We start from the raw sequence: 20,381 nt of genomic DNA on the forward strand, positions 1-20,381 counted from the left end.
TGGGAAACGGCAGATGAGGGCACAGCCTGGGAGATATTTTGTGCTGGAAGGAAAAGGCTCACGATGGTGTTGGAGTAGTGGCAGGAAGGGGACTGTGCTGGGTGCCTGCAGTCTGTGACATCACTGCAGCAACACTGGAAGGATGGAGGGGCGAACGTTCCATGGCACTCCAACAGGACATGGGGGCATGAGGAGCCCACTGCGAGCCCGAGCAAGGGCTGGTAATGGCACTGCTGTGAGGGGGCTGGAGCACAGCCACCATGGATGAGAATAGATATCCTTTTTTTATGCTGCCTTCTCCTCCTCCTCTCCCCTCCCTGGCCTGTGACAGCTGCCATTGGGTCCCCCTGATGTGTCTCTTTCCCCTCAGGCCTGGAGGTGGCCTGGGCACACAGGAGGGTGGCAGGGATGGCCTGGGGCAGCCAGTCCCATCAGCCAGGGCCTGTTGATAAGGTTTGGGTTGGCACAGTGCTGGGGACACTCATTCCTTGGTGCTTCCTGGCATTTCCCACCATTCCCTGCTGCTGCTGAGTGCCCTCGGTCTCCCCACATTTCCCTCCTCTCACTGCACCCCTTTCTGCACCCTGAGCATCCCCTGATCATCTTCACTCCCTCCCTTCAGCCCTTCTGGTCACTGCCCTCTAAGTCTCTGAAGACAGAGCAAAAATCTCTTCCTGCACACCTCAGGGCCTGCTGCATTCTCACAGGTCAGAAGATAAGGATGTTCTAGAGTATGAGAAAAGGAAAGCACAACCTTCTTAGGTGTAAGAAAATGAAACTTCTTCCCCTCATCCCCCCATTAATGGGCAATTTCATGGGCCAGAATCTTCCTTAACTTCACGTCTCATACATGGTTTTGGAATCTCATTCAGAATGATTTCAAGAGTGGGAATATTGATTTAGATGGTTGCATTAGGCTTCTTGAAAAAATGCAAATAAATTTTGATGAATATCATTTAAAACATATTTTCAAGGTAAGGTGTATGTACATTAAGCAATTAGTAGTTCAGAAGTTCAGTTACACACATCATACCTTTGCTGAATTTTTTCAAGTTAATTTTTTGGGAAATGTATTTTGTGCTAGAGTGGTGTGCAAAATCAGCAAAGATTTTTCCTCCTCCAGGTCTTTTGTTTCTGTGTAAAATAGATAACCCAGGGCTTGTATTTGAATCACAATCATTTAGATTGGAAAATGCCTCTAACATCACTGAGTCCAACTATTAATACATTGAAAAGTCCACCTCTAAACCTTGTCCCTAAACACCACATCTACAGGTCTCTTAAATACTTTCAAAGAATGGTGACTCAGACATTTTCCTGGACAGCCTCTTCCAATGCTTGACAACACTTTCAGTGAAGAAATTTTTCCTACTAGCCAGTGTAAACCATCTCTGGCACAACTTGAGTCCACTTCTGCTTGTCCTACTTCTTGGTACTCAGAGAAGAGACTGACATCCCCATAACTCTGTCTTTCCACCACAACAGATTAATGTCAGATGGAACACACGTCAATTTTGATTCCCAGGTTTTTTGTAACATTACCACACTTGAGATAACTTGAAGCATTCTGGTTTCATCCTATTCAGCTTTTTCTGTGATCAAGCTAATGAACCCAGATGTGCCTGTTTGCTGGGCAGAGCCATGAGAGCAACTTCCTCAAAATCTTCTTGCCAGGAGGACAACCTGGACTTGTCTGAGCTGCTCAGGCTTTAGATCCAGCACCCATTCATTCTGTTCTCCACTACACCTCTCCTGGAGTATTTAAGAGGTGTACCTGAATGGATGGGAATTGCACTCCAGGGAAAGGATTTGGTCTTGAGACAGGGCAGTGTTTGAGATTTCCATGAAGGTTACACCATCCAGCTAGAAACTGGTCTTAATAAGTTAATTTAGTGTAGGCAAACTACTGCCAAGCAGATCTTGACTGTTACTGTCATATTTTCTGAAAAATCCCTTGCCAGGATTTTTTCTCCTGAGAAGCTGAGAAGCTTCAGAGAATTGTCTGATTGCTTCTCCTGTTTTGCTGCTTTGGAATGATGTATGGAGATTGTTTGTCCAGCATGTGAATTGTTTTTCTCAATGACCAACTATGATCTAGCTGTGTCAGGACCCTAGTAGCAGTCACAAGTTCTTAATTAGTATTTTGTTACGCTTTTAGTATAGTATTTAATATAATATAATATAATATCATAAAATAATAAATTAACCTTCTAAGAACATGGAGTCAGATTCTCAATTCCTCCTTTGTCCTGGGGACCCAACAAATACCACATCCCAGTGAGAAAATACTAGAAAACTGTGTGCCTTGGCACATACTGGGTATACATGTTCTTATTGTAATGACTCAAAAGATGTAAGATTTTCCTTTTACCTCATTTATGTCCCCCAAAACAGCTGTCTGGTAATGCTGTTTCCCTAAGGGAATGAAAACAAGTGTGTGTATATATATAGAAATACATATTTGTTTATTTATTTATTTACACATTTTATACATGATTCTTAAGAATGTTGTAACCAGCTGGCTGATTCTGTCCTGATTTGGCAGAGGAGAATTAACTATGGCAAGTCAGAGACTTTTAGGTCATAAGAAGGAAGGTGCAAAGTTTTCCTCACCCTGTCTTCCCCTCTCATTGTTGTCAAGCCAAGGTAGAACCAACAGCATGAGCTCAACCCTGGCTGGAGAGGCTTCCTGTGGTTTTTGAACTTGCAAGAGCATATTTGCCGATCTGGAGAAGCTCTTGAGAATTTAAAAATATTTCTCACTGTTTCCTCTGTCTTCCTCCTACTTTGGTTTCTGGCAGGAGTTTGAGAGAGATCAGCTGTGGGTAGAAAAAAGAATTATTTGAGGGAAGTGACCTGCAAAGAACAAGTCTGATCTAGTTGTGTTTAATAACCTATTATACCCAATAGCCTGATCTAGTTATTTATTGCAGTACTGATAGGTGTTCTTTGCTATTTGGGAAAGATTTACAGGTGCCCAGTAGTTTGGGGGGCTCAAATATTTAATCAGTGTAATAACATGTAAAAATTCAAAGCATTCTGGAAGGGGATCTTACTGACATCATTGTGAGTAACTACACATCAGCAGTTAATCTAATGGTTACACATAGCAAAATACATTTTATAGAAAACCAATTTAAAGGAATAACCTGCTTTTCTTTCTTGTCTGTTCTCTTTGAGTTTGTTTTACTGTAATACTCTTTTGAGCAATATAAACATTAAGGTTTTAAGGAATAATAAATTTTCATATACTTTCTCTCAAGACTCTTTGTCTCATCTTTTTCTGAACAGCAAAGATTTGATGTGCATTAATAAAAATAGGAATGACAAAAATCTACCCCCAAAATTGTAAGAATATCTTTTTATAGTGACATGATTTTTATAACTTTAATTTTTAGAGCTCTCTTATGTAGTATTATTGCCTGTATTTCATCAAAAGGCAACTAAAATAGAAACTTTAATTTTTTTGCCCAGCTTCTCTTTGTGCCAGCAACTAAGTGAACATCTTCCAAGTCCTGATAGACTGTTTATTTCCAAAATAAGTTGGTATTCTCTTTTCCTGCTTAATGGTTATGAGCAAATTTGCTGTATTGTTAAGAACATTAAAAATTGGATTGAAGATATCAACCTTAGCTGGGGAATTTTTCAGCAATACTGAAATGTGAATAATTAGCATTTGTACAAAAATATTTTCTTGCTAGTGACTTCTGTTAAAAATCATTATTATTCTCTTTCACAAACTCAAAGCAAATACTGAAGTACTGATTTGTAGGATGCTTTCACTAGAACTCATGAAATTAATTTTCTACTTGTTTTAGTTATCTAATATATTTTTAATCCTATTGTTGTACTTATTCAGAAGTACAGTCGGAACTGTACTGAGTAGGAAGGAACTGTCAGTGGATCATTAAATTTTAGATTTTATGCTATGGCTTCAAAACCAATCTAATTGAGCAGTAATCCCAAATCTTGATCAAAGAGCAGTCAGAGCTCAAGTAAGCAATTTCCTGTTTATAGACACTTTGGTGGAAGCCAACCCAGCCATTGTAAGTGCCATGTTTTGGATGCTGGAACTTGGCCTCTTTGGCACTTTCTGTTTAAGGAGCCAACAATTAGGAATTTTCATCAATTTACAGTGATGATCACTGAGGCAGTAGATTGCCCTTTTTTTTTTTTTTATTTTTGTGAGCAATTTTGTCAGCAGATTTCTCTTAATTTGGCAACTTTTAAGAATATTTCAGGCTAAAATGTTACAAACATTTATATTTTGTATGCAGGTACTTATTTTGAGTAGAAAATTTTAAAGGAAAATTTGAATTGTTAAACCTGAGAAAACCACAAAAGGCAGAAATGGTAAAAAATATAATTCTATTCAAATTCTTTTGCCCTTTTAACTTTTCTTTTGGCTTTTACACTGAAACACTGAAATTAATTACTATGCTAACATTTTTTAAGCTCTATGAAAACAAGCTTAAATTGAAGAATTCTGAAAGCATGAATAATTAACCTAAGTTAAACATTCTGGCTTGTTAAGAACAGAACATGATGTCATAGGTTATTATAAAATATCATCTTCAATTTTTATTAGTGTTTCTTCTTTGAAGTGTTAAAAGACTTGTCCCTTGATAATTTGGATATCCTTATGTCATTTTTAACATTACTGGTTGATGTTTTTGTATGCAAATTTCACTGACTATTTACAATATGATGTCAATAGCTGTTAGAGAGGTATTATGCTAAATATATTTTCCACTTGATAAGTTTTATGCTGCCCATTTGTTTTAATGCATAGCATTTTAGAGATTTTCTACAATATATTTTAATATTAAAATGCATTAAATCTAAATTTATTGTACTTATTTAGATGTTAATTATGTCATATGGTCCATTTTACTTTATATAAAATATTTGTAGCACACAAAGCATAATCTAAAAGTTGAATAATGTAATCTGATTGTAGTCGCTGTTGGATTCTTCTATGATTTTTACTCCTATGGTCAGTTATAAAAAAATGTTTGGTGCATAACTTTGAATATATGAAGGTTGTTTTATTGATTTTTTCAAAAGAAATTCTTTTGGTTGCTTCTTTCCTCAGAAAACCATTGACAAACACTCAGGAGATATAATTAGCATGGACGACTTCAGAGCAATTTATCGAGCTCTTGTACACAGACCTGAATTTGAAGAACTATTCAAGGCTTATTCAATAGATGGCAACATTCTACCTGAAGGCCAGCTCCTGAAATTTCTTGCAAAAGAACAATTTCAAACTGAAGCTAATGAAACAACTGTCTTAGAAATTATTCTGAAGTATGAACCCATTGATGAAGGTATGCACAGTTAAATTATTTGATATCTAGCTCTGATTTATTGTGCTTCTCTCAATGACTTGGTTTTGCAAAACCTCATCTCTTTATTTATTTTAAAGCATGTCTTTTCATCTATTAATTACTTTTCTTCCTTTGTTTTAATTAATTTTCATAGTGCCTTTCTTTCTCTGCTCTCTCCTTTTTTCTGTAATTTTTAATCTTTTCTTTCTAGTCCTTCTATAAATTCTGTCCTTCAACTCATTACAAACCATTTCCAATTTGTTTTTCTTAAAGTTCTTGTCTGCCATTTTTCTTGTCTGCTCGTTACCCTGCCTTCTTTCCCTTGAGTCATTTAGTGATACTGCAAGGCTTCAGACAAGACTTTGATGTCCCTCTGACTCCCTTGCAGAAGCACTGTGTAAGATTTTCACAGGTGCCTGGTCACCCTTTCTGATTCCCCAGAACTCTGAGATGAGGAGAGGTTCATAAATCTCTGACATGTTCTTCACCTATTTCAAGGTGGCCCAAGTTGAAGTGCAACACTTCTGCTGAGTTTCACTGATTTCAACTTGTGGCAAATTTTACCACTGAGCTATGAAAAGGATATAGCTGCATTTTGTTGGAAGCTGTTATTTTATTCAGTGGAATGTGTTTAATTCTTCCATTTCCTTGGTTCCCAGCCTTTGAAAATGGGCAGAATTGATAACTGGTTAGGAAAAGCAAACCCAAGGAGAAAATATTTCTTCTGGGATGAAAAACCCAGGTTTTCTATCCTGACTTGTGAAAGAAGAAAATGGAAATGCCACTTTTTCAATGAGAAACAGAAGAACATTTGGTATTTCATTAAGAGACACTTACTGTCCAGTAATAGCTGCAAAACACGTGACTCCTTATGCCCTTACTCTTTGAGGTTGCTTTTCGTATTTGACTGTACATTTTTGAACATATTCTACTCTTTCAGAGGAAGTAATGTTTACTAATTGTACAAGTTACCAGTTTAAAATGTTCCTTTTATTTTGTGTCACTTGTTTTGATGGGAAAGTTAAGAGCTATAACACAGTTAAACAATGAAAAATCTTCAGTCTATTGGAAAACGCCTTTGTAAATATCAACTGATGTTTCTATAGGTTTAATTTGATGTTTGGTTTAAATTTCAGATGCTGAGCCAAATTCTTGTTTGTTTCTTCACCTGTGATAAATTTGTTTGTCTCATAATTGGAAATAATGCTGAACAAAATAATCTCTGTATTGTTCATGCATCTTTGAGTGAATTCAAACTCCCACTCAGACATATTTATTGAAAAGTTCCAGTTATGATTGACGTGGGGGATGATTCATATGGTATTGTGATAGACCATTTTGTGCAACTGTCATTCTGAATTTGCTACAGAACGTTCTTCATCAGGATGATCCGTTGGACTCATCTGTCACCCTTGCCCTCTGCTTTACAGAGAGGGACAAGGGCAGGTTTTGACACTTGATTGACAGGTTTGCTAATAGTAATGACCATTCTCTCATCAATATGATAGCACTGGTATGTCAAGATTAAAACAATTAAGATGAAAGCAATGACTACATTTTACATATAAATTAAATAAATCCATTTACAGCATTTAGTGCATCCCTAACATTTGTGCAGAGAGATTTCCAAATATATTGGGCCAGATAACTCTGAATTTCCTCTCTGTGGGTACTATAGCTACTTCAGGAAGGAATTACTCTTTCATTTTTATTATACAATTTAAATGCCTAATGTCAAAATGCTGCGCTAACAAATTTTTTCATGTGTATGCTAAAAGCTTGCATTTTTGGCAGAAAGAGCCATTTCTATGGAATTGATCACAAAATATGAATATATGATTCACAACTGACATTTATGTCTTACTAACACCTAAATTTCAGTTTTGTTCTTCCCAAACATCCCATTATATGCCCATTCTACTATTAGCTTTGAATAGAAGCCTTGACTCATTAAATGAGGTTAAAGAAAAAATGCCAACTAAATGCATTTTTTTTAGCTTGGTATATATGTCTTTTTTTTTTAAAAAAAATGCTTCTCATTTACATGGATAGGATTAGAGGCAGAGTGAGGATAAGAAGGTGCATCCCATTATTATTTATAATGTACTGCCACTCAAAGACTCTACTCCTGCCTATTTTACTGCTAGGCAATACAAAAACAGGGCAAAAATGCAATCCTGTCTTAAAAACCAGCTTGCTTTGTAAATAACAATATAAGCCTGGTGCATCTGTCAGATAAGGACTTTGAGTAATCCAGAATGTGTTTGTGAAGCAAAATACCATTTTCAGTTCATTCTAGTATACACAGTCATGAGGGTTTTCTTGGGTTTTTTTGAGCATGTTTGTGAGAGACAGAGCAGGATGTAGGGCAGAAATTTGAAGAATAGAACATTTGATCCCATTGGCCAATGTAAATCAAATTTAATAAAGCAGACATCTCTGTCAAAGTCCTACAGATTTCATAAAAAAATCATGTGAAGCAAGAAAGATGACTTCAAAATCTCAACAAAGACAATGGCTGTGGCTGGATTTGTGAGACAGAATAGTTCAGATGGATGAAAGGGTGTGTAAATACCCAGTCTCAGGGAAAATTTTCAAAAGAAGGTGATTATGAGATAAAAGCCCTTAGGAAACTGAACTGAACTGTTCAGATAGATACTTTATTCCAGTATGCACCAGTTATAGGTGTAAGTAAGGTAGAAAAAAGCCTCCCTAGAATGTAAACTCAGAGTAGAAAAGGAATAACTGTATTTTTACTTTGAGGAATAACTGTATTTTTACTTTAGTCAGGGAAATACTTCCCTCTTTAATGCTCCCTTAGAGCATGAATGTTTCATTCTGATGTAAAGTAGTCAAATTTCACAGTATGAAAGTCCATCTGATGATGTTTCTGCCTGACTTTTAACAATGATTGAAAGCTTCCTCCTTCCAGTACAACAGAGGAACACCCTGGTCTCTGCAAGCCTTTCTCATGAGTTCCCCCCTAAAATTACCAGTAAATATATCTGTACCCACTTTACTATCTCTGGAGGCCAAGTAATGTAGATATTTAATTACTAATTCTGCTCCTAGGAAACAAAAAGCACACACATACATTTAAAACCATGGGAAACTCCTTTCTCCCCATTTTCTAGTCTCAAATTCAGTTCAGGTTCTTCTCTTCCCCACTCCCCAGTCTCTACTTCAGTCCAGAGGGCTGCAGGTTGTACTCAGTCCCTCCAGTGTTGGTTTTTTGGGGTCTGGATTGAAGGCACTTGAGATGGGAGTTCATGTTTGGACTCAAGTGTTTATTGTTTTTTATTAGTAAAACAGTCTTATTATTGTGAGTTGGGCAGTTTTTCATTAGAAGGCACAAAATGGCCAACAATTTCTTGTTAAAAGGTCTTTTAAGACTAAACTATTCAATTAAGAGCTGACACTTAGGTTATTTTCCCTTTTAACCCAATAACCGATCCCAAAGTGCCCCCAGTGAGGACTTTTCTGTGCAATTACAAAACCCACCTAAACTCATAAAGAAGAAGGAAGAAGAAGCATGAAGAAGAAATTCAGGATGACACCCTGTGTCTTTCATTTTGCTTTTATCCACAACATATTAAAAATTTTAAAACCTCAATTTCTCACCAAGCGATACACCTACACTACTCTCTATGTTCCACTCCAGGAGGAAACAGGTCTTGAAGGAGGCTCTGGCCAGTGCAGAATGATTTCTTGTTTTCTCTGCTTCAGTGTGGGTACCCTACAGGCCTTCAGGGCAGCAAATATCTTATGAAAGTTTCCAATTTTTTCTTTCCAAATAGGAAGAAAAATACTTTCAAAGAAGTTCCAAGATAAATAAGAAAGCAGAATGTAATAAACACTGAAAATAATGTATAACGTAATCAGAGTCTTTCAAATACTCAGGTTATATCCATAATTCCTCTCTGATGTGACAGTATTTGTATATGTGGCAGAACTGGAGTTTACCTTAACAGGAGGAATGAGAAAAATAATTTTTTCCTATATCAGATTTTAAAAAAACCCAAACAATATAAAAGAGTATTGCTAATAAAATGAATTCCACACTGTCCAAAAGAGGAGGGCAAGAAAGAAATCATTGAACTTTGTGAACAGAAAGAGGCAATGAGAAGACAGAAATCTTTACTTGCCTTCCCTTTCTGCAAGGGATGGATATGTGTGTGCACACTAGCTACTGCTAAAAGGTCCTAATGGAGAAAAAGACTGAGGTTCCTCAGGGGGAAAAATGTAAGGCCTTGATGAAAGTCTTTTCACTGTGGAATAGTTATGTAGATGAATTCCCATTTCCTTTAATGGAGAAGCAGAAAATGTCTGTAAACGGTCAGAAAATAGTGTGACTGGGCTATTCCTCAGAAATGTAAGAGCCTGTAATAAGCTCTTTAAAAATACAAAGATTTTTATTCTGTTGATTGGAGACATGAGCTGAATGTTTTATTGAAGTCCATATTGACTAACAAAACAATGCTAGATGTTCATTTTTGGGGGATTATGCTCATCAGTATATTTGCATAAACATTAATTTCTCTTGAGAATATTGCAGTTAACTTTTGTCAATGACAAGAACAGCCAGGAAAACATAATAAATAATTCAGAAAAAAAGCAAGACTTTGAAAAGCCAGTATTTTTCACTAATTTAATAAGTAAATGCAGTAAAGGTAAGAATTATTAGAAAACAAAAAAATGCTCACACACACACACAAATAGTTACTACCTCTACTTGTAATTGCTCAGAGAAATAGACAGGCCATGAAAAATAAATTAATCAGAAATGAAATCCAGACAGTTCATGTAATTCATTATAGGCAAAGCATATAGGATGAGTGTATTATGTTTGAAATAACATTTAAAAAATTCAAAATTGTTTTTAAAAATCTAGAAAGTAGAAAATTAATTCTATTGTACAAGTATAGAACAATATAACACATGCATGTTGATAAATCTAAGTCAAAATACTAAGTAGGATACTCTTTTCAAGAGTCATCAGGGTGTCAAGAAGTCATCCTGCAAATCTCTTAGTTAAAAGACCAAAGAAATTCCTCTGTAATATTATTGATCTGAGTAAGATCTCAGTCAAAAAATATGGATGAAACAGGGTAGGACCTTCTTAAATGATGTAATCAGGTCAGTGAAGACAGATTGACAAATCCAAGTTCTTAGAAAATTGACTGCAACAAGCTTGGCTAATACAAGTCAAAGGTTACTTTTGAAAATAGGGGGGAAATGAATGATGAATTGAAAGACTGGAAAAGTTCAAATGTAATATCTATTTTAGAAAGGGAACATCCAAGCAACTGGACACTGTCAGTTACTAGAAAAAAAATGGAGCAAATAACAAATATGTAAACCCTTCTAAAGTGGTAAAGGCGAGTAGCAGTTTGTCAGGACATTCCATGAAGAAATAGGATCCTGTTTTCTCCTATGAAAGATTAACAGCACAGGTGGATAGCAGAAAAATGAAAATGATCATAAATCTGAAACAGAAAGATGCCCTGGCTTGGATTTGTTTTTGTGGAAAGCACTGGAATGAGGGAAGTGTGAGAGTAGTTTTCACCAGTGAAAGAGTGTGGAAACAGAGGAGAGGAGTAATATCAAACTGATAAAATATTTTGGACAGCAAGGAAGTTTCAGGGCAAAATTCTGTTTCCTAATTATGGAAAATTTCCTGAAAATAAGGTTATTTAGATGTTGAAATGGTTTTACTGGGTTGTCTGTGGATTCTTGATCAATGGAAGTGTGGAAGAATAATTTCAGAAAGACTTCTGGTAGGAATAACAGTGGTGCAGTGAGTGTATGTTTGATGTCTGCATGGCCTTCTGTTTTTCTTTATCATTGTAAAACATTGCAAGTTTTCTAATTCAAAGACCTGTGTTATAGAGAAATAATTATTTTCTGTAAATTCTCATTCAGGTGTAAAACTTTCACTCTGTTACACCCCAAAGATTGATAATTCTTTGCAATTCTAACTTTTGCATTCTGATACTTACAGCTGTAGTAAGAATTACCAGGGCAGAAAAGGGGGTTTTCCTGCAGATATTTCCAGTCCTCAAGTTTGTATACATTGATTTCTAAGTTATTGTTAGTATAAAATAATCTTGGATTATTTACTGCTTGTTCACTACTGGGCTGCTACGGTGACAATAAAGTTATTTTAGAGTAAGAACTGGGCAAAATCCCTCACTAATTCAAACTATGTTTTGAAGCAAAGCTGACTTTTGAGATGATATCATTTGCAAAATGACTGCATTTGAAACAGGACATTGGGAGCAATAGCTGGCAGTGTAATGGCTCTGTTTGCCATTAAATCAGTCAAAAGCAGAACAAATGAGATGACTATCACTGGGATGGACTCAGTTAATTTTGTTTTAAATGCAGTAGTGTAATAAGCTTGATTTGCAATTCATCTGTGTGGGCAGTAAATTCTTTTGTTAAGATGCTATTTATATTTCAAATATTTCTAAACATGATTTGATCAATATTTATTTGAAATTTTCCACCCCTGGAGAAGATATTTGGTGCTAGGAGTCATAGTTTCTGCAAGATTATATTGCGAATTTCTTACTGACTTTTAGAGAACAATTCTGGTTCTCTTAAAAGGGAAAAGAAGATTCTCTTATCTCATTGTCTGGCATGTCATGTTACTTTCCAAATTAAATAAAAAATATTTTACTTTGTATTTAATCAGGACTACTGAAAACTCTTCTTACTGCTGTCCATAGAAGAATAAAAGTGCCAAAACACATTTATTTCCTCTCAGAAGTTTGAACCACAGCAATTCAGCTCCAGAGCCACATGTATCTGATTTTTGAGTTATTTATACATTTGTTATGAACTTTAAAATTTCAGGAAAGTGTTGTGCTGTATAACTTTCAGCAGTGTTCAGAATTGGCTATTAAAAGTTTCAGAAAGGACATAGATACAACCATCAGAGTGGCTTCCTGACAGAGATGTTTTTCCTTTTGTTTTTGTGCAGTGAGGAAGAGAAGGCAGATGTCATTTGAAGGATTTATAAGGTACATGAACTCAGACGAATGTTCAATATTTAAAATCCAGCACAGGAGCGTCTATCAAGACATGACCCAGCCATTGTGTGACTATTTTATTTCATCTTCTCACAACACCTACTTGATAGCTGACCAACTAATGGGACCCAGTCATTTATGGGGATATACCAGGTATTTAGACATTGTTTTTTAATATTTTAAATATTCTTTGGCTTTTTTGAAATGACTGCTAAGTCACATACACTCCTACTTGGCAAAAAGGGACAAAGCCATCAAAGATACAAGTTGAAAATGTGAGAGTAGTATTTTATTTTATGTGCACACTTTTCAATATATTTGCCAAACCATCTGTTCATAGTCTGGAAACAATTTATTTTTTTCACTTACATCTCAGAAAGTCAACCTTGCAGCAAATGAAATCTATAGTATGGTGTACAGTACATGATTAAATCAGTTTTTAATCTCAACACACCGTGCAAAAATAAATAACTCCCTGAAAGAAAGGTAAAAATCCTGGGCAAGCTCTAATCTGTTCAATATAGAGGATGTGTGTTGGAGTGTATCTGTGTCAAGAACATTTGTGGTCAGTGCATGTGGGCAGTTTAGAAACAACAAAAACCACAAAACGTGGGCATTCAAGCAGCCAGCAGGGGAGGAACCTCTGCAGTGTGTGACTCCAGGAGGAGGAGGACCAGGATGGCAGGGAAGATGGAAATGCATTGTGTAACAAAGGCAACACTGAGGGCAGGATATATTAAGAATTAGGAAGAGCTGTGTCTAGAATTCCTATTATTTGTACTGCTTTAGTGAAGAGAAAGAAGTTGGAACCATCATCTATCTGGACTCTTTTTTTTTGGTTGCTTTCTTAATGTTCTATAGTGACCTGCAACTATCAGAAACAGTACTGAATAATTAACAGTATTTAAAATTCCATTATGTGAATGCTGCATTGCTGAAAGTCATTGCAAAGAGGGTATAGCCCCCTCTCTTTTCCTCTTTATCTATTATTTGTGTGAGGAAAATGCTAAAATCAGCTAGAGGCATATTTGACATACTGTTAATGTGTGAAAAGCAGCGTGTAAAAGACAGATTGGTAATTAAGTGAAAGGGTTTATAAGGAATGTTTCAGTTAGTTGCAAGTCAAATATTAGAAACCTAAGAATTTAAGGGCTGCCACTAACGTATTAAAATTAAAGCAGGAAAGTCAAGGTGCCTGAGAAACTTTAGCACTCCCTCTTAGAAATGTGGGCTGGGGAGAACTGACTTATGTAAAGACAAAGTGCAACCTGATTCTCTAAGTGCAATGGATCTTTAAATACAGGCATTCTCAAAATTGCAAGCAAGTTTGGAAGAGTAATACAAAAGACCATTTAAAATATTTATTCTTCTGTTTTAAGTGAAAATTTATCTTTATTCCAAAATTCCTTTATTGAAATCTTTGACCCTCATTTTAAGGAAGATAATTCAGGTAATCCCATATTCTTTAGTGCTCTAAGAAAGTTTATTACATAACACACCTAGAATAAGCAACAGAAAATATGTGTGTCTCATATATGTACAATTCTGTAGGGTTTATTTTTACTTATGATGAAACTGAGGTGGTTTTCCTGTAATTGATCACTGTGCTTGTAAAAAGAAATACATCAACGTGTATAAAAAAGTATGGTATCTTTCTTTTGGCTGTGAAATGATTTCTCTTGTTCTTGTGAAGTGCTCTCTTAAAAGGATGTCGTTGCCTGGAGATTGACTGCTGGGATGGCCACAACAATGAACCTATTGTGTACCATGGTCACACTTTAACAAGCAAAATCCCATTTCGTTCTGTAATTCATGTGATTGAGAAGTATGCATTTATGGTATGTATAGATATATGTTTGCAGAAATAAGTTGGGATGGTGGCTTTGACTAAGCCAGGGACATGGCTCTTATAGATTAGATTCTCCAGGGTAAAAAAATATGAAACAGCATGTGGCAATGGGCATTGTCAAAATTAATTACAGAGCAATTGTGCTATGTATTCTTAATGTATTTTAAAAACTTTTAAAGGAATCATAATAATTTTTCCTGATAATGAATATGCACCAAACTTCGTGCAAAGGATTCAGGTGATCTTACTCAGGTTCTTAGGTGTAATTCTCACCTCAGATCATTTAAACAAGGATTGAATATAAATTGAAGATCTACTTCAGAATTGGTCTGACATTTTTCTCCCTTTTTATATCTTTTAACGGTTTTTGTGTCACTTATTCTTCTACTGCTATCAGTCTGTCTTATATCCTATATATGACTTTATGAAATAGACACAAATTTTAGATAATAGATAAATCTGAGACTTTGTTTTCCATTTCCTCCCTTTTTATTTTGAATGTTGACCTGATAAGTGTTAGCAGCTACTGATTTTTTTGGTCAGGTGACTCACAGGGCAAGGTTCCTTCTGCCTATCTCTGGAAAAGCACTGAGATCTGGAGAGTTTTTGGCACTGTCTCAGGCTTTTGTATAGGCTTTTGGCAAAATTCCTGCTCAAAGCAAGTGCTGTATGACTATTAATACAAATCTCAGAATCAGGCCAGCATTATGTGTCTGAATTTATACATCCGTGATCATAAATTTATGTGGATTTTTACACATATGTGTTATTAGCCTTCTCAGTGCTAATGAAAGCTATGTTTTTTTCTCTTCAGTTTTCTGTATACAATTTAATTAATCTCTGATTTTAAAAGTGAAATTAAAACCATGATTTTATTCCACTGTTTTTCAAAACTCATTGGATATAACTCTCCTATTCTTGCTAATACACAATATATTGTGCTTAACTCTAATGCAAACTTTATTTCTCAAGCCCAAGTGCCAATGAGATGATAAAATCACACCAGGTAATGGTTGGTACCAGCTGTCCATGCAGGCTGATCTCTGCTTCTCTTAAAAAAAGCTCATGGGAAAAAATGCAAAGACAGGAAAAAATAAAATGGTGTTTTTCTTATTGACAATTTAGGTCCTGCCTGAGCTAAGATTTCATTCAGACTATGGTTTTGGTAACCACCAGTATTGCTGGCAACTTCTGAGACTTATTTATATGCTTAAATGGATGTGTTTCTTTTGAGTTATAATCTAATTTTTACTGACTTTCCCCTTTTCACCTTTTACCTTCAATTTTTACTCAATTATCCTTGCTTGAGTACTGTGATGAGTAAAGTATAGATTGTCTCTAGAAATGTTTATGATATTATTAAAAATAATAAAAAATGCATAGCTTGTCTTTGCAAAAGCAATAATTTCTGAACAAACTTTGGGGAAACTATCAGCTTGAAAAGTAATCCAAAAAATCTGTCAAAAACTAAAGCAAAAGACATTTAATCTTGTTTTATGTTGTCAATTTTAATTTTAGAATTTGATTTTACCATTTAAAACCAAAACAAAGCAGTTCTTTTTACATCTCTGCCTATGTCCAGCTCTGCTTTAGCTTTCTGAAGGTGCATTTTTTTCTTCTTCAATTTTACTTTCTCTTTTCCACAAATGTGAGCTTTTATATTGTCTTACTAACCTGAAACTACTGATCTGTATTCTGCATGCTTTGAAAATGAAGGTAAATACAGATTGCCGAGGGGACTTTTGTAAGATGTTTTGGAAAAGCAATTATTCTCATTTTTATTCATTAATACTAAAATCCCAAAATTATGTTTCCAGTCATCTGCCTATCCACTTGTACTGTCTTTGGAGAACCACTGCAGCCCTAAACAGCAGGAAGTGATGGCATTCTGCTTGAAAAGTATTCTAGGTGACAAACTTCTTTCTTCCCCACTTGGTGGTGAGGTAGATATGACACGACTGCCTTCTCCTGAGGTAATAAGTTTTCATTTTTCTCTATTAAAAAAATGGAAAAAATTGTGAGGTTCTTCACTTTTTTTGTTTTTAATCCTCTGGAACTGAATTTATGGATCACATCTGGTGTCAGAAATAGACTTCAGTTAGTAACAAAAAAATTTAAACACAGAAAAAAGCCCCATGGAAAGATGCACATGTTGCTGTATCTGTTATCTGCTGATTTATTTTTTCTTGTTTGAATTGAAGGAAATTCCTGAAATTTAAACTTGTTATTCAAATGGAAACCTGAACCAGCATTTTATTTTGTCAGTAACAGTGATAATGAAGTTTTTCTTGGTGTTCTGCTACTGCAAAGCCATTCTCTTTCTCAGTGTGCTTCTCCCCAAGACAGTGTTCCTCAGCTGGTGGCCTGAGACCCTTGGGATATGAAATCAGAAAAGGCAATTACATGGTTATTGAAAATTTTATTGCAAGCTAAAACAAATAAATGTTCACTGTTCCAGTCTTTGCACATAATTTTCTTTCAAGGACAATTTTTTTTTTTAAATCTCTTGTAGCACAAATACATGCATATATACAAAATACTTATTTAGACTTGTCACTGTTGCTAGTGATAGCTATATTTTACACTTTTATTTTACAGTAGCTAAAAAAAATGCAAATGAAAATGTGGAGAGGAAGCACTGTCATAAGAAAAAACAACACACAAAAGGTTGTAATTTTCAAAGGATTTGTCAAGGAAAAATATTTTTGAAGCAATCTGTCCAGAAGATGTGTTAAAGTATTACCATATTCTTCTATTTCCATAACAATGTTGTTATAAATTTATTTGATATTCACATTTATCTGCCTTTTGTTTTTATTGTAGCATTATATTTTTTTACAGCATGGTGTCCAATATAATTTTGAAGCCTTAAAAACTGCTTTTTCAATTAGGAAAAAATATAAACTGTACCAAACAAGAGGGCTTGTTTTAAAGCTTCTCAAAGCATGGCTGGATTCAGTGTAGGAGATGTCCAAAGATCATACACCCTCTGAAGCAAGCACAAAATCAGTGAACATGGAATCACTGAATCAGTTAAAAATATTACTGGCTATGATATATGTCTCTTACCATATGGTTACTGTGATATAGGGAATTCATATTTTATATTTCCATAGCTTAGAGTTTTCTTGAGTCAGTTTTGCCAGAAAATGGATTGCTGGGTCTATAAGTATGGAAATGCTGACAGGTGAGATTCATTCTCCTGAACTTTCAACATAATAAAAAATTGTGAGACATATTTCCCATCTGTGCAAGGTGTAAGGATTACCTAAATACCACCACTGTCCTCAGCTGGTTACAAAAGTTTGAATTTAATAAATTATTATATTGAGAATGGACATAAATTAGGATCATCTCCATTTCTCCTAAATATACTTATCAAGCATGTTAGAAAAATCAGTAGGATTTTACCTAGCAATGGAAATATGTAGCTATGACAGAATTTTTAAATTCAGTAGTCAGCTTGACTTTTGGCTGGCATCCTTTTGAAAAACAACTTTTGGTCCATGTTCAAAAGGAATTAAGTGGCATCACATCTTTAAAGCTTGGGACCTTGAGCATTTTCAAGATGGTAAATTTATCGTGATTTTAGAAAGCCAAATTCTGAATTTAGTCTTCAGACTGCTTTGCTTAAGCTGTGCGAAGAAGATGTTACGGAATCATAAATGATGAATTTAAAATGCTCTTTGTGGGAAGGATTCTCAGTTAGTGTGGAAAAAAACCCCTGTCACCTATATAATTTAGTGCTCCACTTTTTTCAAGATGGAGCATGAGCAAGAATAGGGGAAAAGCCACCTCAGTGCTCTTCAAGATCAGAATTAAATGGTTCTCTTTTGTGTACATGAAGTGAGAAACCATAGTTTCTCAGAGAAACATTTCCCAATTACAGGTTCCTTTTAGGTTTTGGAGGCTTCCATGGAAATTATTTTCTCTTCTCTTATATGGTCAATCTTCTACCTCCTTCTTTAAGTAGATCTTGAGCTATACCTTTGTCCACTGAGATGATTTTGTGTGTGTGGAAGGAGGTTAAAATGAGGAACAAACCCACTCAGGTGGTTCCTTGGACCACCTTGCAATGAAGTCTCCTACCATTGTAATTCAAAGTGAAAATCACATGGAGGGCCAGAAAATATTAGTGGAGGATCACTGAACACTTCTTGTGTCTGCTTTTCCCAACACTTGCTTTATCTGAAAAAACAAACCCCAGAAAATTTCAGGAAGAAAGTTATTTTTTTAATTCTTTGCCCTCAGTCATATATTCACACTTCCAGCTGATTATATTGATATTGTTAATTCCCTGAAATTCCTGTATTCTGTAGCATCTCAACACACAATTCTTCCTCTACATATGAAGGAAAGAGAAGACTTTTGCTCTGTTTCTTTCTTTCACACATACCTTATCCCATGAGAAACTGAGGCTGCCCTTAAACTTCATCTATCTATTCTACCTCTTTGCAGGGCAGATGTTTTGCCACCCAAAGCAGCAGACCTGATAAAATTCTCTGTTCCCAGTCTTGGCCATCATGGTGCTTCTGAAGAGACTTCATGAATTCCCTCTAATATTCACCAGAATATCAGGTCCTTTGAGTCAGATCCTGTACTAAATTAGATGTGGCATCACTGACTGGTGCCAGACATCCCTGCTGGTTGCACCAGCACTCCTGGTGATGTGCTGATAGAAAGTGAAGGAATGAAGTGTCTTATTCAGCAATTCACAGATGAACTTAGAAAATATCAAAAAATTGTGTTAAATTTATATGTTAGAAGATATACTTACCCTGCTGTGTCCTTCCTCTGAAAGAAATTTGACAGCAATTGAAAGAAACATGTATGCACCCAATGTAACACAGAAAAGAATGTAAACACACTGCTTTGATGAAGATTTGTTCCTCAATTATTTTGCATTGTGTTGCATTGAACTGCCTTGCACTGCTGACAGGATATATATATCAGATAGTTAGGGAACTTTTATTATTTGCAGGTTTCCTGTCACAAAGTTGGAATTGATGTGTGATTAACTGAATGGGAAGTGGCAGCTACTGTGATTTTACAAGTTGTCTTTAATGTTTACCACACAGCTGCAAGATCAATTACTGTATTGTGGTGATTCACAAGCATTTCTGGCCAGGATTGCCAAGGCTTCCTATGGTTGTTAAACCTGTGGTGTCCAAATAAAAGGATCTGTTTAATGATCTCCTTGAGAAAGATCAATAGAAGGTCTCCAGTACAACTTTATGGGCTATGGACATTTTAAATAATGCTATTATGGGAAAACCAGTTAAACCCATAAACCAGGACTCATTGTTCCCACTTTTCTTCAGCTTTATCTACTCAGTGTACAAAGGAGCTTTCTCTACACAGTGAGTGTTTTCACTGAGAAATTCAAGATCCAGCCTGCTTTAGTATATCTGATTCTGTTGCTTCAGTTATGAGAGGGATTCCTATTTATTTTGGCAATTACAAATATGCAAACATCTTGTCCAAGTCTTTGCATCAGAAATGTCTTTGCTTCTTAGCAATTCAAAACATTTCTTTTGCCTTTCAATCAGTCTATGGTAGCTATTCTTTACAAAAAGAAGAAAGATATGAGAATGTGGTATGTCTTGGTGATGACCTCAAAAAAACCCCAAAAAACAGCATTGTTTCTCATAAAATTTCTAGGATCTCTAGGCTGTACTGAGTACTTACAGAAGGCTCATCTTATTCTTTCACTATTTTTAGGCATTGCGCTCTTCTTGAGGGAACATGGTTTTCCCAGAAATGTGGTAAACATGTGACAGCCATTATCTGCAGGTAATAGGTTCCCCGTAGTGTAAAGCAACTGCAGGAGGCAACTAAAAGCAAGACATTGACTTATTTTATATCATCACCCAGGCAGGTTGATAGTTTATTTGGTGTCTAAAAATCAGGTTGTTTGTTTGGCAAGGTGTCTTCTTGGAACACTGAGCTTTGCTAAGGAATCTGCCATGAGGACTCTTAGCACACTATTTTAATATCCTGGCCAACCTGCAACCATCTTTCTCCACATTCATCCTTTGGATCTCTTTCCAATCCATCCAGAGATTTAGCTGCCTGTGTAGAATATCATCTCAGCTGTCGCACAGCTGTTTTACCTTGGACTAGACTTGCCTGAAGTTTACTACAGAGCACAATACAGAAGTGGAATTT

The 20,381-nt window shown here is 35.6% G+C and overlaps 1 protein-coding gene across 1 annotated transcript in view; it reads left to right on the plus strand.

Annotated features, from left to right (window-relative positions):
• Positions 1-408: 408 nt before the first annotated feature.
• PLCZ1 (phospholipase C zeta 1) overlaps positions 409-20,381 on the plus strand; it is a 45,022-nt gene continuing 25,049 nt past the window's right edge. The window contains exons 1-6 of the mRNA XM_054281780.1: positions 409-440; positions 824-974; positions 5,096-5,330; positions 12,316-12,517; positions 14,058-14,202; positions 16,031-16,186. Coding sequence (XP_054137755.1) covers positions 409-440; positions 824-974; positions 5,096-5,330; positions 12,316-12,517; positions 14,058-14,202; positions 16,031-16,186 — 921 coding nt within the window. The remainder of the gene's footprint in view (positions 441-823; positions 975-5,095; positions 5,331-12,315; positions 12,518-14,057; positions 14,203-16,030; positions 16,187-20,381) is intronic.

The sequence above is a fragment of the Melozone crissalis genome, unplaced genomic scaffold, assembly GCF_028551555.1.
Source record: "Melozone crissalis strain CALT ecotype California unplaced genomic scaffold, PUWL_Pcris_2 ptg000033l_1, whole genome shotgun sequence".
NCBI lineage: Eukaryota > Metazoa > Chordata > Aves > Passeriformes > Passerellidae > Melozone > Melozone crissalis.